General features: G+C 57.8%; 1 protein-coding gene across 2 annotated transcripts; it reads right to left on the bottom strand.

The window, feature by feature from the left end:
• Positions 1 to 1,703: 1,703 nt before the first annotated feature.
• On the bottom strand, positions 1,704 to 23,105 carry LOC116953458 (uncharacterized). 2 transcript variants are annotated; one of them, XM_032973673.2, is made up of 7 exons: positions 21,106 to 23,105; positions 17,353 to 17,469; positions 16,555 to 16,686; positions 15,938 to 16,288; positions 10,539 to 10,928; positions 3,664 to 3,714; positions 1,704 to 3,349 (listed from the first exon to the last, which is right to left on the bottom strand). In XM_032973673.2, the coding sequence occupies exons 2-7, from the start codon at positions 17,447 to 17,449 to the stop codon at positions 2,742 to 2,744; spliced, it is 1,629 nt and encodes a 542-aa protein (XP_032829564.1). In that variant the 5' UTR covers positions 17,450 to 17,469; positions 21,106 to 23,105; the 3' UTR covers positions 1,704 to 2,741. The 2 variants fall into 2 exon arrangements, with proteins under 2 accessions (XP_032829564.1, XP_032829565.1); XM_032973674.2 differs by lacking the exon at positions 10,539 to 10,928 and having other exon boundaries at positions 21,106 to 22,675.
• Positions 23,106 to 23,136: the final 31 nt, after the last annotated feature.

Genomic DNA, 23,136 nt, shown 5'->3' with positions numbered 1-23,136 from the left:
AAGTCACGTAGATAGAAAAATTAAAATAAATCACGTTTCGATCCCAACACAAGCAATCGTCCTTAGGTGAAAAAAGTTATAAAAGTCATTTTTTCACCTGAGGACGATTGCTTGTTGCGATCAATGTCGTGATTTTGTATTATTTTTCTATCTACGTGACTTAACTGAAAGACTCAATGAGTACTTTGTTGTATGTAGGGTGTGTAGGTATATATACCTATGCGGGGATAAATATATATTTTTTAGGGGGGGTCGACAATTTTCATAAACCTTTTACATCAACTATTTACCCCCCACTTTCTATTACTTTTTGGACTTCTGCAAGCCTCTTATAATTTTGTTGGTGGAGAAATGGACAAATGTCCCACCAGGCTTCCACAATAGCTTACAATCGGTGTATGTATATTTTAGGTTTTTGAGAGAAGTTTTGAAATATATTTTTCGTCCGGGAAATGCCGGGTACTTCCCGCTAGATTGCTTTATATTTCACGGAAGCTGGTTCGTAAGTACGGGCGTTCGTAAGTGGAGTACTTCCTGTATTGGTGTTAAGGGGTAAGGGTGTTAGGATTAGGGGTATTGGGGAATGGGTGTTGGGGTCAGGGGCGTTAGGGATAGGGGTGATATGAGAAAGGGTGTTGGGGTTAGGGATGCTGAGGTCAGGGTGTTAGGGGTAGGGGTGTTGATGTCAGGGTGTTAGGGGTAGGGGTGTTAGGGTGTTGGGATTAGGGGGGTTAGGAGGGTGGAGCCACTTCAACCCACGCCTGTGCCCAGCAGCAGCAGCAGGGTGGTGGTGGTGGCGCTGCTTCCCCCTCTGCCGTGAGCATAGACTCCTTTCCAAAACGTCTAGCCAGCAGCGAAAGACTCGGCCCGAACACCGAGAGTCGAGAGGAGCTCACTCGTCGAGAGCTCATCTCGAGTGAAGGCCCCTTCCTCGCCCGCAGTGGCGTCAGCGGGCGATTTGCAGGGGCTGCGCCTCTACACCCCCACATACCTTGAACTTCTTTCACACCGCGCATCGTTGCGTTCAGACGCCCGAGGAGTCCCGCCACCCCGGAGCCTCTCCGCCTCTGACGCCGGGTTGCCAGTGTCAAGTGTCCGTCCGGGGCCTCCAGGCAGTCCGCGGGGGCCCACCGGGTGCTCCGTGACGACCGCCTTGGGGGGCTGTCGCGGACCGCCTGGAGGCCCTCTTGCAGACCACCCGGGGGGCCATCGTGGACTGCCTGGAGGCCTCCTTGCAGACTGCCCAGAGGGCCGTTGCGGACCGTCCGGGGGGCCCCCGCGGACTTTACGGGGGGCCCCCGTGGACTGCACGGGAGGGGGCGGGGTCTACCATTGAGGCATGGGCAGTGCCCCATTGTCAGACCTCACAAAGAAGGAAACACTTTATGCCACCCGTTGCCTTTAAGTTAAAGAATATACATATTTATACTCGGGATAAAAAAAATGGTACATTTTCCTGATTTGCTAAAAAAATTTAACCATGATGAATATGATGGGCGCATCACATTTCACCCGCAGACAACTGCCATGATGGCCGATGAATGGGGCGCCAAATGTCAACTACCTCCGCTGGTATCCAGGAGGTCGTGGGTTCGATCAGAGTTTGCAGTTTGCATGTCTTCCCCTTGGTGCGTGGATTTCTCTCCAGCTGTCGCGGGGGGGGGGGGTCACCAAACTGCCAAAGCTAAACGACAAACCTGGGATACGCCAAAACGCATGGGAAGTGTTTATTTTTTTTAAACATGGGGTTCACTTTTCAAAAGTCTTAATGACATCCCGAGTGTCTTGATGCAGTAGCAGCAGCACCAACAGCATCAGTCACGGTCGTTATCCCAATAAACCGCTGCTTCTACTGCGGTGGTGGTGAGATCCTTGAATTTGTAAATGCCCGTTGTGTAAATTGTTACAATTTACAAACAAATCAAAACCTCGATACGAAGGACAAAGCTCCCCCCCACCACCCTGTATAGCGTTTAAACAGTCGGGGAAAGTGCTGTTAAGCGAGCAGCACCTATGAAGGCCGGCACTGTGAGACACCATGGGGTGGGGTTTGTGGCCAACACCACGGCCAGCCACCACCGTTGTTTCCCCAGTGCTGATGTTGTTTAAACATCGCGCCGGCTACTCATTTAAGGTTGAGCTGACCTAGCGGGAGGGCTGAGGAACCGGTCCAAGAGTTACCCCCCGCTGGTTATTGGTTGTGAGCGGGAATCGACCTTGGTTCCCAGGGCTTGCGGCGGCAGTGCGCTGACCAATCAGGCGTCGTCACCAAAATGCGGCATTCCTGGTCGTTCTTTTCCCGAACAACAGAAGAGCACAGATGAGGTTTGGCTGTGTGCTGGTTTCCCGGAAGGTCATTCATGGCCACGCCACGGCACACACAACAGCGACTTTCTTCATTCACAAACACGCCCGCACACCGTCACCACCATCGCCACAACCAAACTCAACGCTCGCAACGCCTTGCCACCTTGCACACTCGAACAAAATAGAAACAATTAAAGCGCGCACACAGGGCTGAAGCCGCCCGCCCCCCCCCTCCCCACTGCAGACGTCGAGGGCCGGCGGAGCCGTGGACACCGTCGGCCGCACGGTGGGGGGGCGGGCAACCGCCTCGAGAGCGCAGAGCGAGCGGGGTGCTGGCGAACGTTGCTCCGGTGTGCTCCGGTGTGCTCCGGTGTGCTCTGGTGTGCTCCGGTGTGCTCCGGTAGCTGAGGTAGGCATTCTTTGCGCCAGGAAGGCTACTCTCCCGGAGAGGAACCGAAGGGTTCGTTATTCGAGGGTGGAGGAGGATGCGGCGTCGGCCTGGCAGCGGGCGACTCCAAGCACGCGACGGCCCTCTCCATCAGCCTCATCACCGACTGCATGCACGCCGCGTCCTTCGCCTCCGACTCCCTGAAGGCCCTGATGCTCTCCTCGTGCATGCGCCTGAAATCCGACATGTACGAGTCCAGCTTGCGCGTCTGGTAGTGGCGTCTGAGTCTGCCGGCCGCGGCCGCCGTCGCCGCGGCAACGGCGGTGGCGTGGGCGCCGGACGGGCCGTCGTGGGCGGGTTGCGCGAACGTGTCCACGATGGCGGAGGAGACGGACGGGGAGGAGCAGGCAGACGAGTGGGGGGAGGGCGACGCGGCGAGCGCTGCCGCCGCCGCCGACGCGAGGTCGCAGGGCTGCTGCTGTTGCTGCTGCTGCTGGTGCAGGCCGACGAACGGGGGGGCGGCCGTCGCCGCGGGAGAACCGGCGGGCTGCTCCGGAGCGTTGCTCTCGTAGCTGAAGGGGTTGGGGGCCGACTCGAGCGTCGCTCCTGCGGCAGGGTTCACGGCGAGCGGGATGTCCGCCAATTGAGACGTGTCTGGGCAGCGGGGAGGTGAGCAAGGGAGCGCGGGAATGACGACGCAGACTTTAGAGGCACAGAAACATCTTAAAAACAAACGCTGAGTATTACTGCGCTTAGTTACTCGGGGGAAGACTGTTTTATAGCAGGGTCCTGCCAAGTTTTCACAACAGTAGGATGACGTTGCTGGTGTATGCATGTGTTGAACTTCTTTGCTAATCGGAAGTGCTGCTGTGTGCGGGACGGGGAGACGTCTGTGAGAGATGGAGTGTGAGATGGAGTGTGAGATGGAGTGTGAGATGGAGGGGCATGCCACGAGGAGGCTCGCTCACCACTGCACTCCTCCGCCTCAGCGTGCTCCTCGGAGGGCTCCATGCGGTCATCTGAAACGGGACAATTCACAAGGCAACTGCGTTAAGCTCCGTACGACGGAAACCCTACACGCGTCTCAGGCTCATTTTACATTTTGCAAACTTGCTTGACTGGCACATATTATTACGTGGAAAATGTCTGTTTGCACACACGCACACAAAGATCCCCTCCGTACAGAGCACCTATGAAGGCCAGCCGGTATGGTACACCGAAGGGGTGGTGTGGACAGCTCCACGCCCGGCCACCTTTGCCTCCCCCGAGTGCTGATGTTTGCACACTGCACCAGATACTTATTATTCAAGGCGGGGTCAACCTAGAGGCGGGCCCCGGTACCGGTTTAGGCATTAACCACTGGTGTTGGCCACAAGGGGGAACCCAACTCAGGTGGTCATCGCGCAGCACGCCAACTACTAGCACACACCAACCAACAACCGCAATTCTCCAATAAGTGGCAGTGACGTCACCACGACGCTTGCGCCAGGCTATGTGCACGTTAAAGACACGTGACGTGTCGAACGCCTGCTGGCAGGAGGTCACAGGACAGACCCAGGTGCCATGGGTCTGAGACGCTCGTTGCCCTCCGTTGTTGTTGGAGGGCGACTACCTCCAACTGCCCAGTAGCGTCCTTCACGAGCCTCCTCCACAGAGGCCGATCTTGACACCGCTGGTACCGGTCATTGGCAAGTCCACTCAGCTCCATATCCTCCTGTATCACATCACTCCATCTATTCTCTAGCCCGTGCCTCGCCCATTTAGCGCCCTCTATCCAGCCGAACAAAAGCTGTTTAGGCATGCGGTAGCTGGGCATGCGGGCTACATGACCCAGCCGACGTAGACTTGCATGCCGGAGGAGCTCACTGATGGGACTGTATGCAGATGTTTCAACGATTTGTGAGCTTATCACACAATCTAGCCTGGTTAAACCCAGGATGAATCGTAGGCAGGCCAGCCTAAATGTTTCTAACCGGCAAAGATGTTCCATGAGGGGGGCCCACGATTCCCAACCATAGAGAAGGGAGCGCATGACTGTGGCCGAGAAGACCTGAAGCTTTGTGTGGAGCAACAGACCAGGTAGTTTCCACACAGCGTTATGCAGCCAATGAAAATCTAATGCTGCTCGACTGATTCGGAGTGAGACCTCTGCTGTCAAACCGGAGCTGGTCATGAGCATACTGCCCAGGTATGGAAAACTCTTTACTCTCTCCACAACTACCCCCATCACCAATTAGGAGTTGTGGGGGTGGAGTGCCTGATGGTACAAAAAACCCAGGCAGGTGCTTAGTTTTGGTGGGGCTGATGGTAAGGCCCCACCTCTTAGTGGCACGCTCCAGGTTTGGCAGCAGCGCCTCCAACTCTTCCTTTGAGTGAGCAGCAATCACCAGATCATCAGTACACATAACATGTTTGAGCAATAGGGAGCCATCCCTTGACCGCACCTGGGCATTGATCAGTCTCCCATTGTATCTGTACCAGATGGAAATTCCTCCGGTACAGCCATCAAAGGCTTCACGAGGACATCCCTATCGCACCTCAAACTGAACAGGGAATGGCTCCGACTCCCGGCCACGTAGTTTTACCCGGGCCTGCCCACTATGAAGGTCCTTAATGATCGTGAGAAGAGAGTCAGAGACTCCAAAAGCACGAATAACAAGCCAAAGCCCAGGCCTACTGATAGTATCATAGGCCTTGACCAGGTCAATAAAGCAGAGATGTAGGTCCTGTTAAAATTTCCTACACTTCTGCTGTAGCAAACGGAAATAAAATATGGCATCTGTGCAGGGCCGCCCTTTCCTGAAAACACAGTGGGGCTCCGCAAGCACACACACACGTGTACACACACAAATTAGACTCGGAAAATATGCACAGTCCGTTCTCCTGTAACGTCGCATGTTGTTTTTATAACGTGAATTGGATATAACGCGATAAATGTTTAAAGTAACACATTTTTTTATAACGCGGATGCGAATTGGATAGAACGCGATCGAGTGAACAGAATTACGTTTGCCTGAGTAAGAACAAGCGGTTGTACAAAAGTTATTCCCCCGACACCCCAGATGACGAGAGTGAGCCGGCGTCGCCGGCTGAGCAGCGGGAAGACCAACGCGCCGCCGCTTCGCCACCATCGGGGAGGGACCGCCGTTCGCTCCGCGCACGCCTCGCCGAGCTGCTGAGCGCCGCGGCCGTGCTGGTCGCCGAGCTCGATGGAGGGGAGAGCGGAGCGCCTTAGCCGCGAGGCGTCGACCTCGCCGCGGCTGCTTCCCGCGCGCGGGAATCTCCAGCTGCGCAGCCCGCGCGCGCAGCGGCCATTTCGGAAAATGCGCGGTAAGCGGAGCCCGCCACTTCCGATCTCCCACCAAAAACACCGCGGGAGATCCCATCGCTGCAACGCCGACTCCCTTTCCTCAAGAAGTTCACGGCTGCAGGGGGGGGATTGGGAGGCATTTAAGCAGCGTTGCTCTGCAAACTGCGAGCTGACGGGCTGGACGGAGGCGGGGGCGCTGCGTGCGCTTCCCACCGTCCTGGACGACGACGCTCTGGCGGCGTTTTACGCCATCCCGCTGGGGGAAGAGGGCCACGCTGCCGCAGGCCTTCGCCCAGATGGCGGCGGTCTACGACCCGCCATGAAATGTTCGGCACAAGTTTGCCGCGTGGAGGCGGGGGGAGGCCGAGACGCCCCTCGCCTTCCGTAGCGCCCTGTTATCGCTGGCTCAGGCGGCGTACCCCAAGATGGAACAGGCGGGGGTGGATTTGCTGGTGCTGGAGCGCTTGCTGGCATTGGCGCAGGAGATGAACGTCTCCCTGCCAGCTTCAGAAGAGGACGATCTGTCGTCCCTCAAGATCGCCCAGTGTATCCAAGCTCATCTGCACTTGAAACGGCGTACGGGATTGGTGGCGTGCACCGCGCCCGCGGCGGTGCCGGGTGCACCCGAAGAGGACGAGCTCGCCCGAGCTTGCGCTGCGTTCGACGGCGGAGGCTGGCGGGGGGGCGACGCGGAGCGGCGAGGGGGACGCAACCGACGGCGGGGGACCTTCCCTCGCCCTGGCAGCAGCCCCGTCGTCCGCTACAACTGCGGCCCGCCGGGACTCGTCCCGTCGGGATGCCGCGCCGGACGAGGTGGACCCTCCGGACCGTCGTCGTCACCCTCCTGGATGCCTTCGTCTCCGCTGGGTCCCAAGGCGAGTCGCAGTACACCTCACACTCAGCCCTTGCAACAACCTCACTCATCGCGCTCGTGTATCGGTTCGTGTTCGGGCGTCGGACGCTCTCGCCCACACCGCCCTGGTCAGGGGTCGGAGTTGGCTCACCGAGTGGTCGCTGCTGCGGCGGCGAGATCGTTGGCTGTGGTTGGGACAATAGAGGGGGTAGAGGTACGGGTGCCCATTGACACCAGAGCATCCGCTACCATTATTTCGGAACTGATTTACAACATTTTGCCCCAGAATTGTTGTTCCCTTTGCCCTGTCGCGGTTCCGTGCTTTGCCGCGAATGGCGGCTCATTGGGTATCATCGGACAGATATCGGCTGAAGTGCGCATCGGGGACGTGAAATTGAGGGGGCCGGTCCCAGTTTCAACATCCCTAGCTGTGCCCTGGATACTCGGGACCGATTTCTTGGGGAAGATGCCCCTGAAAATCTTGGTGGACAAGGGGAATCTCGAGTTGCTGTTGGGCCTTCGCATGACAATTTTTATCTTCCCCCACTCGATTGCGCACGGCTGCCATCGCGGTTCAAGCACTGGCAAGTAAAACTGTTAGGATTCCCCCCGGTACACAAATGCTGGTGCCCGTGCGACTGCGTAAGCAGCTCGATCGGGAAGCGCCCGCGGGAGGCGTCCTGTTGGGACCCTCAAACAAGGCGGTTCGTGGGCTGACGTTGGTGGGGGCCCAGACCCTGGTGTCCAACGACCAAGAGCCGTTCATCCAGATCCTGAACGCAGAGTTGGAGACGGCGGTCATTCAGGAGGGCACTGTGATAGTCCACGCGTCGACCGCAAGTTGCGATAGGAACATTGTTGCGGGGGCGGAGCAGGGTTGCGATTAGAGGTGGATGGACGCACTCTGCTCCGAAAATCCTGAGGTGTCGGACGCTCAGAGGGACGAGTTGCGCGCACTTTTACGGGAGTTTTCGGACGTTTTTAGTAAAGGTAAATTTGATATCAGACGCACGACTCTCTTGAGCCACCACATCGACATGGGTGAGACCGCCCCCATTCGCCAGAACCCTTATAGGTTGAGCCCCACAGAGAAGGAACATGCACGTCAGGCGGTCGACGAAATGTTGGCCGCTGACATTTCCCCATCCAACAGTCCGTGGGGAGCGCCTATCGTACTCAACCAATCGGCTGCGGCCATCACTGAGGCATACCTCCACGAGAACATGTTAGATAAGGGGGCTCCTCCTTACTGATCAAAGGAATTTTTTTTCCTCCGAATTATTTAAGGAGGCGTGTCTTCTGCTGGGCATAAAAAAAGTTTGAACGTCGCCCTATCATCCCCAGACGAACGGGATGGTGGAACGAGTCCCAGGGCGAGTACCTGGTGCGGTGTGTAAACATCGCCACTGGGGAGACAAAGACGGTCGGGCGTGGTGCTGGTGTAGCGTTCCGGCTTTTATAGGTGCTCGCTAACAGCACTTGCCCCTACAGACTGTTAAGGCAATATGGGGGATCTTTGTCTGTCTTTTTGTGTTGGTGTGTGTGTTGGTGTGTGTGTTGGTGTGTGTGTGTGTGTGGCATGTGTGTGGTGCGGTGTGTGTGGTGCGCATGTGTTTGGTGGTGTGTGGTGCGTGTGTGGTGGTGTGTGGTGCATGTGGTGCATGTGGTGTGTGTTGCGTGTGTGGTTCGTGTGTGTTGTACGTGTGTGTGGTATGCGTGTGGTGCGCGTGTGTGTGGTACGTGTGTGCTGCGTGTGTGGTAGGCATGTGTGTGGTGTGTCGTGCGCATGTGTGTGGTGCACGTGTGGTGCGTGTGTGTGGTGGGTGTGGTGCGTGTGGTGCGTGTAGTGCGTGTGTGGTCTGGTGTGGTGCATGTGCGGTATGGTGTGGTGTGTGTGTGTGGTGTGCGTGGTGCGTGTGTGTGGTGTATGGTGTGGTGGGTGGTGCGTATGTGGTGCGTGTGGTGCGTGCGTGGTGCGGTGTAATTAGTTTTGCTATGGGAGGAAACTGGAGAACCCGGAGGAAGCCCATGCAGAACAGGGTGAGAGAGAATACACAAACTCCACTCAGAGAGACACCCGAGTCGGGAATCGAACCTGGGAGCCTTCTTGCTGTGAGGCTCAAGCATTATTACTGCACTTCAGGTGGACTCGGCGCCAGTACTCAGCTGTACCACAGTGGATGGAGCAGGAGCCATGCAGATCAATCGCACTTCAAATCCCGTGACAGGTTCCAGTTAGGCCCCCCAAAAAAAGAGGAAAATATTTTAAAAAGTAAAAAAAAAATCCCTCGCTTCAAATCAAAACTCTATTCCACTCCGCGCTTAGTGGAAGACATCACACACGGCCGTCGCGGTTTCCACCACACATTCATATTCCATTTCTGCAGTCGTCCAACGTCGAAGTCAACGAGCCAAGTAGGATCCCCACCTCCCCCGGCACCTCCGATTGTACGGCGCGAAAGAAGTTCAACGTACGTGCACGCACACGTACATCATCAGCGGCCAGTGCTCGCCCCCCACCATGGGGCTGGGGATTTTCCACCAGCGGCTCAGCGGGGCCGTGAACGGGAGACGCCTCTCACCAAAGTGGTTTGTGTGCGACTCCAAATCCTGGAGAAATCCAATGAGCTATGAAGCTTTTATTATTTACAGATGTTCAGTAGTGGCACGGGGTCAGAACACTACAACACCAAGTAGTGCAAAGTATAGGAAAGGTAAACAAATCACTTTAAATAAATACACTAAAACGTTTATGACACCAGATAAGACCCACTGAGCTCTATAGCTCTTTGTCGACCTGGCTGCCACAAGTGACCACGCAAGGAAGTGGCTTATCGCGTGGAAATTTATAGCAGCCAAATACTTTGAACAGATCAGCGTCATTAGCCTCCTTTCCTGTGCTCGCAGCCCCCTGCGACAAACGGAGGCTGCACCGCGCAAGCATCTCTCACAAATGCCCTCTCGGTCATTCATGACGGCACGATCACGCAGACAAGGACCGGTGCCGTCCATCACGCAGACAAGGACCGGTGTCGTCCATCACCCAGACAAGGACCGGTGCCGTCCATCACCCAGACAAGGACCGGTGCCGTCCATCACCCAGACAAGGACCGGTGCCGTCCATCACCCAGACAAGGACCGGTGCCGTCCATCACCCAGACAAGGACCGCCAGAGCGCATTTCTATCTCCCCAGATCCCACCGCTCATCTCCTGTAGAGGGATCCTGAGTAACCGCAGCATCAGGAAAGACAGGTGATGTACGAAGAGTCACCTACAGATGGCGACTCCAGTACTGGAACCCTGAGTAACCACAGCAACGGGGAGCACGCGGCCCCCCTCGACGCTCACGCCAGGATCGGGATGCCACCGCCACCGCCGACAGCGTCGCAGGGCTGCGGCGATGCTCCCGGTCGCAGCTCGCGATGGAAACTCGCGATCCCATGTTTGTTATAAATGCGGAGGGGAAACCCGGAGGACCCGCAGAAAATCCACGCGACCACGGGGATAGAGAGAGACGCAAACTCCAAATGTACAGCAGGTTTGGGATCGAACCCACGACCTCCTGCACACAAGGGGATCACCGTCCGCGATCGCAACTCACGGCCGCAACTCACAGCAGGGAGAGGCGAGAGAGAGCGCGGCGGCGGTGGCGCCGGGTGGAGATGGCGGGCACACGTACCTTCCGTCTTAGCGCTTGTTTTAGAGCTCGAACTCGTTCTAAGGGCACATGGGCATCCTCGCAGGATGGCGTCCATTTCCGGATAGAACCTAAACTTGATCCAACTCCCCGCGGCGGCTGCGGCGGTGTCATCGTCGTCGCGTCCATCCGCCTGCTTCGCGGCAATGTACCTCGACTTCAGGGTCTTCCACTTGCAGCGCGCCACCTGCCAGCTCTTATGCACCCCGTGGGCGGACATCTCGCGCTGGATCTTCTTGAACATCGCCGCGTTGCGCTGCCTCTTCCCGTCGAGGACGGGCCCGGCGTCAAAGTCTTGAATGAGCCTCAAAAAGATCCTCGTCTCGGCGTCAGACCACCAGACGCGCGTCTTCGTGACCACGGCCAAGCCCCCTGCACAGCGAGGCAGAGAGCGGGCGCTCAGTGAACCGTCGCGGGGGAGGGAAAAAAAAGATCGGGGCGGGGGGGTAAAAATTAAAAGCGACAAAAGCTGCTGGATGGAGCCGGCAAGGAGTCGCCCCCCCCTCCTCCCAGCGAGGGAGCTCGCGTTTGGCTCCCAATTTCAAATGGACGGAACGCAAGTGGATTTCCGGCAGATGCTACTCTCTCATGAAATCGTGGGTGGGTGACGTCTACACAACAGGGAAGCAAACAACACGGATCATCTCCCCGAGATGCCCTGCAGCCCCACACGACGCACTCCTCGAGGTTTGGCAATGCCAACACCGCAGAAGCAGTGGCCTGTGCAGAATATTGGGAAGACGACGTATCGGTTGGACAGGAGACACGACAAAGGAGGAGAAGAGTGAACCATCGGAGGAGGAGGGGGTTGTGGAAAGACATCGCGCCCTCGTTCTACCGTCGCGCGCTCACGCTCTCGTCACCGAGCCCGCAGGTGTCGTCCCCCCCCCCCCCCCTACAAACCCCTCCCCCCTCTGCGGTTGACCTACCCGGTGCCGTTGAACGCCGCCTCTCTTTTTCCACGGTCACCCCTGCCGCAAAATCCCGGCAGTTTGTTGGGAGAAGGGGGTGGGGGGGAGTGGAGTGGGGGGGGGGGCCGACGCGTCGCTCGTTGTCGTCGCCTCTTGGAGAGGTCACTGTGGCGTTTAAAGACTCCGGAGCTCCGGGGCCCACTGGGTCGGTTGGCGCAGCATCGCTCGCTGGGGGTTCCACGTGGGGAAATCGCCACAGTGGGAAACTAGCAGCGTTTTTTTTCTGAGGCTTTTCAGCAAAAGCCTGCTGCCAGTCACTGAGACCCGCTCGCTGTACGATCGCTGCAAAAGTCAAACCCGAAATCAATAAAAACTGCTTAGAGACTGTTGTCAAAGATAATTGCAATTACTCCGACGACCAGATAACAAATCTTACCGAGCTCTTACCATTGGCGAAATGTCACCACATTGGAGACGTTCAGTGTAGGAAAGGAAACTCCTCAAACGCCGACGGTGGCACGGTAGTGATTCGACTTCTGCGGCTGGGAAAAGACGATGTCTGGGTCCGGCTGATTGACACCCTAAACCCGCAGAGGTGTCTTCGTCATTCCGCAAGAGCCAGTCTCTTCTTCTAAGACCACTCCAAGCGAGAGGCCGTCCGGGCGAAATGACCCCAGGCACGCACACATGCATGTTGCAGCTGTCGCCAGGCAGAACTTGGGCATATGAGGGTTGAACGACGGAAGAAATGGGGACGATGCAACCGGAGGAACTTCATGACTGATGAAGACGGATGCTCGTCTGCCGGTAGTGCACTTCAACATCTACGATGCAATCAATGCCTCCCATCACGGCACTTGGATCAAGACGGCTCGGACACCTCGTGTCCTCTGCAGCCACGTACGTACCAGCGACATAAACCACGAACGTAACGCGGCGTCAGAGGTCATCGGAGAGCGAGTTCACCACGCTACGGCTCCGCGCGAGCCGCGTCTACCCCTGCAATCCGCTCCGACCCCAAACGGACCTCGGCGAAGACGACCCCCGCGCGAACGCCGAGACGTACGTCCCTCTGGACGAATCCTCGAAAGCACGAACCCTCGACGGCGGCCGCTCCCCTACGTACGGGGGCGGCGATGCCATCGCGAGGACACCCGACTGCCCCGCCTCGGATGTCCGGCACGGAACCGTGCGGAGCCCGAGGCCACCGGCGAGACTCTGGCACAACCCTCCATCTCTCCCGCCGGGGTCAAGTCGGCCCCTCTCCCGCACCTGCGGCGAGGCGAGCCCGCGGCTGCTTCCCCGGTCAGGTTCAACCTGCCGCGGATAAGCGACGGCGAAGTTGCCAGCTCCGCTGGCTCACGACTCGCGCGTGGAGGCTCCACATCGGCCGAGGAGCCTCCCCGCAGCCAACGGTCCCCGCGCGCTGAGCGGAAGCAGCACGGGGATCTCTCCGCCGCTGCTCTGTTGCCACCATCTGCCGTCACTCAGTCGCTCTGCTCGCCTCCAACGGGTCAGACAGTGCCACCAGGCCAGTAATTGTGATAACTAAGCATGGTTACCTGGTAAGATAAAATCGTTTGATTTAAAGTGATTTGTTTACCTTGCCTATACTTTGCACTACTATTGTGTTGTCTGTTATTGTAACGTTCTGACCCGTGCCTACAGGACATCTGTGAAAAAGAGCTTTATAGCTCTGCGGATTCCTCCAATATAAACAAATATTCAGATTCTGAATTACAATTGGGTAATTTGTAGGTATTTTTTGCAACATTGGGATGTATTGGCCTATACCAGTTACACTGCATGTGTGTGCTGAGCGGTAGTGTAGCAGTTAACGCGCTGCCCTACGAAACCGGTGACTCGAGTCCGATTCCCACTCACGGCCAAAACCAGTGACGATTATCTGAACCAGTTCTGGGCCACCCCTAGGTCGACTCAGCCTCAAATGAGTACCTGGTGTTGCGTGTAAAAAAAGGCGGCCAGGCATGGTGTTGGCCACCCACCCCCTCGTGTGCCGCTAGCAACATTGTCACTGTTTAGCTATGGGAGGAAACTGGAGAGCCTGCAGGAACCCCATGCAGAACAAAGGGAGAGAACACACAGGACGCACACGGACAAACGACAGGGTCGGGACACGAACCCAGGCCCTCCTCTCTGTGCCTCCGACGCGATTCCCTCCACAAGCACCTCGCCCCGGGAACTGCGCCTGGGCGGCACGGCGGTGCTGCCGAGCAGATCGCCAGCCGCGCGCTAACAGCCGTGCACCAATCGCCACCTCGGCTCGGTGGTGACCGGCGCAGCATCGCGCTCCGCCCTGACGCCGACACCGGGGAACCTCGCGTCCGATCAACCGGAGAGGACGCGGCACCTCCTGACCGGCGCGGTGTGCGATGCGTGGGGCCGCATGGACGGAGCCCTGCGCCGGCCAGGAGACTCGCGTAAGCGCGCAAGGCAATTGATCGATGCGGGGCAAGGCCCTGGTGGCCGATACACCGAGACGTTTGCCGTCCGGGTTGCACGCATGTACCGTATGTCCAACCGTGCTAATCGGGGGTGAGACTCGGGCACGGCGCTTGGGCCCGCCTGTCGGCATGCGAGTGCAAAGCATTCGTGGTCACAGACACCAGGCCGCCAGGCTACTGGACCAGGGCGAGATCTGCCGCTCCCTCATTTCGTGGTTTTTGGCTCAAATCCCCTCTTCCCTTCACTGGCCTCCTTAATTTAAGAGCTCCCTTCTCTCGCACGCGCAGGTTGGCGATGCCCACGCGAGTTGACGCTGTTTCTGCGCCAATTGCCGGCGTTAATCGAGCGGTGCACGAATGCGTTCGGCTACTCGAACGCGTTCGGCGACTGAAGCGTCTGCAAAAGCTCGGATTTCCTTTCTTTCACCAAGGCCCTCTGTGGATCTTTCTCGCAAAAACAGCCCGAGGCTGAACGTTTCTCACCCGCGTCAACAAATCCAATCGAGGGCAGACACCGAACGAGCGCCGTCGTCGAGCCCTGGGGTCGGCAAACCAAACAATTCGGTAAAAACTCAATGCAACGTGGTGAATACGAGACGGCGGCCGTCAATAAATAACGTAACAAAGCGGCCCTTGAAGAGTCGCACGCGGCCACCGGAGCCGCACGCTGCCGATCCCCTGGTTAAGCACAAAGCGGAGCACGGCTCAAGTCGTTACGACGGCCACGGCGATCGCGTCGGAGGAGGGGGGAAGTCACGGCACGAGATCCTTCGGAGCCTCTGCTCCGAGAACCGCCACGGTGGATTGGGGTGGACGAAGAACAATCTGAGCGTGGACACCATGGGAGACACCGCGGGAGGCACCGCGGGAAACACCGCGTGGAGATACCGCGGGAGACACCGCAGGAGAGACTGTGTGGACACCACAGGAGACACCGCGGGAGACACCACAGGAGAGACTGTGGACACCACAGGAGATACCGCGGGAGACACCGCAGGAGAGACTGTGTGGACACCACAGGAGACACCGCGTGGACATTGCGTGGAGATACCGCGAGAGCGCAGGAGACACCGCGTGGACATTGTGTGGAGACACCGCGTGGAGATACGGCAGGAGACACCGCAGGAGACACCGCGTGGACATTGCGTGGAGATACCGTGGGAGACACCGCGTGGACACCACAGGAGACACTGTGTGAACGTTGCGTGGAGACACCGCGTGGAGACACCGTGGGAGACACCGTGGGAGACACCGTGTGGACATTGCGTGGGGATACCGTGGGAGACACCGCGTGGACACCACAGGAGACACCGTGTGGACATTGTGTGGAGATAGCGTGGGAGACACTGTGTGAACGTTGCGTGGAGACACCGCGTGGAGACACCGCGTGGAGACACCGCGTGGAGACACCGCGTGGAGACACCGCGTGGACACCACAGGAGACACCGCGTGGACATTGCGTGGAGATACCGCGAGAGGCACCGCAGGAGACACCGGCGAGCGCCACAGAGCGCTTCAGTTCGCATTCCCCACGGAGGACTGCTCCAAGACGCTCAGCCAAAACCGCGACCTTCTGGCGCTCGCGATCCGTCGGCCAGGAAGCATCGCCAGCGGACAGAATCCACTCCCGCGGGAGAGCAGAGGTTAACCTCAGCTACCAACATTCAGTTTCACGTCCCCCACACGACGCTCTCCCACCGCGGTTCCCTCATCAGCAGGAACGAGGTGTTGTTGACGGCTGCCACAATTTAGCAATTTGGATACAAATTTTGCGGCGAGGATTGCTCTCAAACTCACCAGGCGGGTCGAGCTCGCACAATCGCAATCGGCATGACGTCACAACGCTCGTGCACCACGTGACGCTGGAAGGAGGCTCTCATGCACACAAATTTGGCAGCGCGCGTCCTCGGAAGCACGGCCCGCGCGGTGCCGTGTCGCCGTGACGTCATCGCCGCCGCTCGGCCGACGAGCGGGGAGAGAGAGAAAGCGCGAGAAGCGGACGTACCCTGCAGGTGGGCGCTCGCCCTCAGCGCGTTGGGCCGTCCTCCCAGGATCTTGTCCATGTCGGAGTAGAAGCGGAAGTTGGTCCAGGTGCCCGCGCCGTTGCGGCCTATCGCACGCTTGGCCGCGATGTACTTGGCCTTCAGGGCCTTCCACTTCCAGCGGGCGGCCTCCCAGTTCTTCTCGACGCCGCGCAGCGACAGCTCGCGCTGGATCTTCTTGAAGACGGCGGCGTTGCGTTGGCGCTTGCCGTCGAGGATGGTGCCCACGTTGATGTCCTGGATGAGCTTCAGCAGGACCCTGGTCTCCGCGTCGGACCACCACACGCGCGTCTTCGTGACCGCGCCCAAGGTGTCTGCACAAGCCGGGAGGGGATGGGGAAAGGGGGAGGGTTTGGGGCGCTCCGTTAAACCGTTACCGACGCAAGACGGGAGCGCGCTGGATGAACGGAGCGAGGGCGAGGAGGGCGAGGTATGGTGAGGAATGGTGATGTATGGTGAGGTATGGTGAGGTATGGCGAGGAATGGCGAGGGTGAGATATGGTGAGGTATGGTGAGGGTGAGATATGGTGAGGAGGGTGATGTGTGGCGATGGTGCGGTGTGTGGTGCACCAGCCCGCACCGTCCCACAGCGGGCTGCCGCCATCGTTGGTGTCCTCCAGCTCCACCTCCACCTCTGCCCACGCAGGCCGCACCACTCCGCCGCCCCGACAGGCCTCCACCTCGTCCGGCCTCGTGTAGCCCTGGTGGTCTTCTGCAGCACACCGCACGGCACAGCATACGGTACGCCGCATACGCGACTCCCGATTGGCACGATTGGCTACGTACGGTGGGCGAAAGACGTTCAACACGCGTACATACAAAGACAAAGATCCCCCGTGTAACATTGACAGACTGTTGGGGCAAGTGCAGTTAAGCGAGCACCTATGAAGGCCGGGAACGGTATGCATGGCGGTGGGTGGCAAGCACCACGTCCGACCGCCTTTGTCTCCCCAGTGGCGATGTTTTTACACACTGCACCAGGTAGTCATTTGAGGCTGAGTCGACCTAGGTGAGGCCCTAGGTCGACTCATCACTGGTGTTGGCCACGAGCAGGAATCAAACTCCGGCCACCAGGTTCGTAGCGCAGCACGCTAACCACTGCACCACCGTTCCCCACATACACCATACGTACCTCACATCACACACACCGCATGCATCGCACGCCACACAGCACATACCAGACGTGACACCACATAACACACACCAACCACACACCACGTACCATACATCACATCACACAATGCACACCACAACAACCGCACAGCACACACCAAGAGGACGTCTCCCGTGCATTCGTTCTTTGTCCGTCGTCGCAAGTAAAACCTCGCAGACGTCTGCCATCGAGTGCCGAATCACAGGGAACGTGGCAAACAATTACCCGAGGAATCCTTCTCGATTTTCACCGTGACTTCGGGCCACATCTCGCCGTCGCCGCAGTTCCCTTTGGCCTTCTTCACGAACAGCTCCTCAGACATCCCAGCAAGAGCGGTTCAGCCTGCGGGCAGATCAGCAAGGGGCGGTCGGCATCGCGGCTCAACACGAAACAATTTTTTTTTTACCAGGCAAGCCTCCACTGAGCTGCTATATCGCTCTATTTTTCAGAAGCAACCTGGCTAACACAAATGATAGCTCAACGAAGTGGCTTATCGTCATGTGGACATTTATAGCAGTCAATTGGGTAGGGCAAGACCAGAGGACCCGGAGAAAAATCCACGCAACCACGGAGAGAGAGATGCAAAATCCTAATACACAGCAGGTGTCCGGGTCGGGATCGAACCCACGACCTCCTGCATACCAAGCGAGGGAGTCAACATCTCCTAGTCACCGAGGTGCACTACTCAGGTGGACTACAGTCCCCTAACAGCACAGGCCAGAGAGCAGCAGCGAGATGCATAGCCACCACGTCATGAATGAATGATCGGACAAATTTGTGTTGCTAAGAACCCTCCACCACCTGAGGTGGTCAAACACGCGGGACCGTCGCGCGGTGCACAAGCGTCTCCAGCGTGTCGGGGTGCTCTGCAGGGTGCCGGTGTGCTCTGCAGGGTGCCGGTGTGCTCTGCAGGGTGCCGGAGTGCTCCCCAAGGTGCCGGAGTGCTCTCCAAGGTGCCGGAGTGCTCCCCAGGGTGCCGGAGTGCTCTGCAGGGTGCCGGTGTGCTCTGCAGGGTGCCGGAGTGCTCCCCAAGGTGCCGGAGTGCTCCCCAAGGTGCCGGAGTGCTCCCCAAGGTGCCGGTGTGCTCTCCAGGGTGCCGGAGTGCTCTGCAGGGTGCCGGAGTGCTCTGCAGGGTGCCGGAGTGCTCTGCAGGGTGCCGGAGTGCTCCCCAAGGTGCCGGTGTGCTCTGCAGGGTGCCGGAGTGCTCTCCAGGGTGCCGGTGTGCTCTGCAGGGTGCCGGTGTGCTCTGCAGGGTGCCGGAGTGCTCCCCAAGGTGCCGGAGTGCTCTCCAGGGTGCCGGAGTGCTCCCCAAGGTGCCGGAGTGCTCTGCAGGGTGCCGGAGTGCTCTCCAAGGTGCCGGAGTGCTCTGCAGGGTGCCGGAGTGCTCTCCAGGGTGCCGGAGTGCTCTCCAGGGTGCCGGAGTGCTCTGCAGGGTGCCGGAGTGCTCTCCAGGGTGCCGGAGTGCTCCCCAAGGTGCCGGTGTGCTCTCCAGGGTGCCGGAGTGCTCCCCAAGGTGCCGGAGTGCTCTCCAGGGTGCCGGAGTGCTCTCCAGGGTGCCGGAGTGCTCCCCAAGGTGCCGGAGTGCTCTCCAGGGTGCCGGAGTGCTCCCCAAGGTGCCGGAGTGCTCTGCAGGGTGCCGGAGTGCTCCCCAAGGTGCCGGTGTGCTCTGCAGGGTGCCGGAGTGCTCTCCAGGGTGCCGGAGTGCTCTGCAGGGTGCCGGAGTGCTCCCCAAGGTGCCGGTGTGCTCTGCAGGGTGCCGGAGTGCTCTGCAGGGTGCCGGAGTGCTCTCCAGGGTGCCGGAGTGCTCTGCAGGGTGGCGGAGTGCTCTGCAGCAGTAATAAACTGCCATGTTTGTTCTCTTGACATTATTAACTGGCTGTCAGGGTGGAGGACGTTCCACGACACATTTTACTTACGCGACCAGCCCAAAAATCACAACCAGTAACAATGAATTTGTATGATACTGGCTGCGAAAACCTCCTGCTTGTTAAGATCATTCGTATGCATGGTTTTTGCCCTTGCTGTTAATATTGTACGTGTGTATGTTGAACTTCTTTCGTAGTGTACGTATCCAACCGCGCTAATCGGAGGTGCGGGGAAAGGACAACAAACTAAACACAAAAGGCAGTTCTAAGGCAAAGTGCATAAGCTCCCAGTCGCTCCCTGACATTGAAAGCCCTGCTGGGTACGTGCGGCAGAAGGGAGTATATGATGCGCCACCATTGCCGGCAGCACTAACACAGGCGAGGTGGCCGACAGGTTTGCCCGGTTACTCCTGCAAATCGGATCGAGAGACGTGGGTGAAGTTGCCAGCGGTGACGCTCATGCCCCCATGACAAGTGTCTGCGTTCGATCCCCAACACGGGCGCCGTTCTGTGTCGAGTTTGTATGTTCTCCCGCACGTTACACAGAGTGTGTGTGTGCGCAGTACTGTGTTTTTTTCAGCGACTTCCATACCTTTTCTCTACTTTGCACTGCGATCGTTTTTTTGTATTGTTTGTTGTTTTGACTTGCTTACCTGCCCCTACCGGACGTCTGTGAAAGAGCTTCATAGCTCATCGGATTCCTCGAGGATAAATGAAGAGTCTGATACTGAGGATAGCAAATGGGACTAACCGCCAGCTGTTTCCATCTCTACGCGTGGGTGGGGTTTCCTCCGGGCTGCTCTGGTTTCCTCCCACAAGTGCAAACAACTCATTCACTGGGCCGATGACACCTTGATATGTACTGCAGAGTTTGACAACTGTTGATAGCCGTTGACGCTGGGGGACTCTCTCACTCAGGAGAGTAGACGCTGGGGTCTCTCTCACTCAGGAGAGTAGACACTGGGTGTCTCTCTCCCTCAGGAGAGTAGACGCTGGAGTCTCTCTCACTCAGGAGAGTAGACGCTGGGGTCTCTCACTCAGGAGAGTAGACACTGGGTGTCTCTCTCACTCAGGAGAGTAGACACTGGGTGTCTCTCTCACTCAGGAGAGTAGACACTGGGTGTCTCTCTCACTCAGGAGAGTAGACGCTGGAGTCTCTCTCACTCAGGAGAGTAGACGCTGGGGTCTCTCACTCAGGAGAGTAGACACTGGGTGTCTCTCTCACTCAGGAGAGTAGACGCTGGGGTCTCTCTCACTCAGGAGAGTAGACACTGGGTGTCTCTCTCACTCAGGAGAGTAGACGCTGGGGTCTCTCTCACTCAGGAGAGTAGACGCTGGGGGACTCTCTCACTCAGGAGAGTAGACACTGGGTGTCTCTCACTCAGGAGAGTAGACGCTGGAGTCTCTCTCACTCAGGAGAGTAGACGCTGGGGTCTCTCACTCAGGAGAGTAGACACTGGGTGTCTCTCTCACTCAGGAGAGTAGACGCTGGGGTCTCTCTCACTCAGGAGAGTAGACACTGGGTGTCTCTCTCACTCAGGAGAGTAGACGCTGGGGTCTCTCTCACTCAGGAGAGTAGACGCTGGGGGACTCTCTCACTCAGGAGAGTAGACACTGGGTGACTCTCACTCAGGAGAGTAGACACTGGGGGACTCTCTCACGCTGGGGGTCTCTCACTCAGGAGAGTGACGCTGGGGGAGTCTCACACGCTGGGGGTCTCTTACTCAGGAGAGTGACGCTGGGGGTGTCTCTCACTCAGGAGAGTAGACACTGGGGGACTCTTTTACGCTGGGGTCTCTCACTCAGGAGAGTGACGCTACTGGGAGGCCCAGCATCAAAGCGACACGGCGCTGACATTGAGAGTGGAGACATCTGGCGCCTGGTCACGGCTGACTACGTACGGTGCGAAAGAAGTTCAACAATACGGTAACATACACAGAGGCCCCAATGTCGAGGTCTGCCCCCCACCACCACTACGAGGGCCCTTCTGGAGAGAGTTCGCGTCGCTTTGCTGTTCCTCACTCCGTCGGGGGAACGCAACCTGCGGGCGGCTCACTCCACGCGTTGCATGGCCACAGTCGGCACGGCCGTGGATCTGGGACGAGCCACTTACCGGGGCGCCGCGGAGCAGGAAGAGGAGCCGGCGGGCTGGCGGCGGGGGTGACGACTCGGGGCTCCCCTGCGGGGCCAGGCGCCAAGTGCCGCGTCTCGGGCTGCCCAGGAACTTCGGGAAGGAGCTGGGGGGGGCGACTTTCGGAGAGAGGGGGGCTATCGCTCACGGGGGGGGGGGGGTCTCGCGCTGCCAGGGAGGGTCTCTCAGGGGGTCTCTCGGGGGGTCTCTCTGGGGGTCTCTCGGGGGGTCTCTCAGGGGGTCTCTCAGGGGGGCGAGTTGGCCGAACCTCTCCGGCTCCAGTCAGTCAGGCGGGAGGCTGCTCCCCGGGGCGGCGCGCGTTGACCGCGGCAGCCGGCGCTCCGCCCGGGGAGGTACGTGGGTAGAGCTACAGCAGAAGAGGCCGGTGCTACATCGATGAGAGGAGGGGGGGCAGCAGCAGGGGAGGGGGGGCAGCAGCAGAGGCCACCGGGAGCAGCAACGAATGGGCCACGGCCTGCGGAGGGCAGCACCTGGTCCAGCATGCACCGCGCGCCATCCACGCGGGCCGCTTCCGCTACCGTACTCACCCTAATATAAGCACTCAAATAGCAAACGCAATGCATCCTGATACATATTCTTGGGTCTTTCGGTAAAGTCACGTAACTTTACGTGACTTTACCGTAACTTTACCGAAAGATCCAAGAATATGAATTCCTGCAGTCACTAAAGCTTTAAGTCAAGATTCATCCAAAACAAAGAGCACACTACCGTACTCATCCTAATATTGCCACAGACATAACACTAACTACCGTAATCACGCTAACATAATCACCTTCAACATGCTACCGTAATCACGCTAATATAACGACACATAGCAGACACTAACTACCGTGTTCTGGGTAATATAACCGCACACACAGAGAATACACTATCGCACTCAGGCTAATATAACCCCCACACAGCATACTATCGCACTCACACTAATATAACCACCCACACACGCCATGAAGGCCCTTGATGGTGAATGTCGAGGAGCACCGCTGAGGCTTTTGCTCAATTGGCAGTTGCCTTTATTATGAAACTACAACTAGTGCATACAAGTGAATGGGTTTAACTCACACTGTGCATCTGCAGGCCAGGTCTGCGACACTCACATCCAGCCTTGTGACGTATGTTGAACTTCTTTCTCACCGTGCGTGGCCAACCGTGCTAATCGGAGGTGGGCGACAAACTAAACACAACTGTGCTAGAGAAATGCGTTTTCAATCTAGATTTAAAAGTGCCCAGCTCCAGTGGCTTCCTAATACAACCGTTCACCCACCTCCTGACCCATCCTCCCCATTGCCCCTAATAAGAAATGTAATTTCCTCCCAATCTCGTAATGTAAGGTCCTAACCTTGCTCCCCACGGGTGTTGATGGTGCCGGTGTCCTGCCTGTCTTTGCCCTCCACTGTGCGGGGATCTCCCATCGGAAAACCGATGGCCACATGATTCAAACTCTCCATTCTCGAGGCATCCGTCTCCCGTGCGCCCGTCATCGTAAAGGCGGCGCTGCAGACGACCCAAACAACTGGCGCCCTATCTCAACCCTCTCCCCTCTCCTCAAGATCATTGAGAAAATCTTACAAGCGCAATGAACAAATTGCATCTCATCCCATGCCCTATTCCAGGGGTCGGCAACGAACATAACAAGAAGAGCCATTTTTTTTCAAATTCTGTAAAAATAAACTCCCCACTATATGTTGAACTTGTTTCGCATCGTACGTAGCCAACCGTGCATCGTCAACTGTGGTCATGGGCGGTGCGCGTGAGTACGAGATGGCACGTGGCAAGTCCTCGAAGAGTCACGTGCTGCTCACCCCGGCCCTCTTCCATACAAAGCCCCTCGGGATCTTGATGACAACGTAGCCACAGCAACACATTCGTCAACAACACTGTGTGGCCTTAATAGACGTTTCGGGCGGTGGCCCTTCATCAATATAGGAGGTGATAGAGTTGGAGACCGCACTTTACACCGTGGGCGGCCTGAGAAGAATAACTATTTTTTAAATG

This window comes from Petromyzon marinus, chromosome 52 (genome assembly GCF_048934315.1).
Source record: "Petromyzon marinus isolate PM22_M1 ecotype Great Lakes invasive population chromosome 52, UKy_Petmar_22M1.pri1.0, whole genome shotgun sequence".
NCBI classification, from domain to species: Eukaryota; Metazoa; Chordata; class Hyperoartia; order Petromyzontiformes; family Petromyzontidae; genus Petromyzon; species Petromyzon marinus.
Note: the sequence above shows the minus strand (reverse complement) of the source record. Positions and strands in the feature narration are given on the sequence as shown.

Coding starts and splice junctions, on each gene's coding strand:
- LOC116953458 (XM_032973673.2), bottom strand. CDS start 17,449: ATGTCTGAGGAGCTGTTCGTGAAGAAGGCCAAAGGGAACTGCGGCGAC. Junction 16,687..17,352: donor AATCGAGAAGGATTCCTCGG/GTAATTGTTTGC, acceptor GGTGTGCTGCAG/AAGACCACCAGGGCTACACG. Junction 10,929..15,937: donor GGCGAGCGCCCACCTGCAGG/GTACGTCCGCTT, acceptor CTCGCTGTGCAG/GGGGCTTGGCCGTGGTCACG.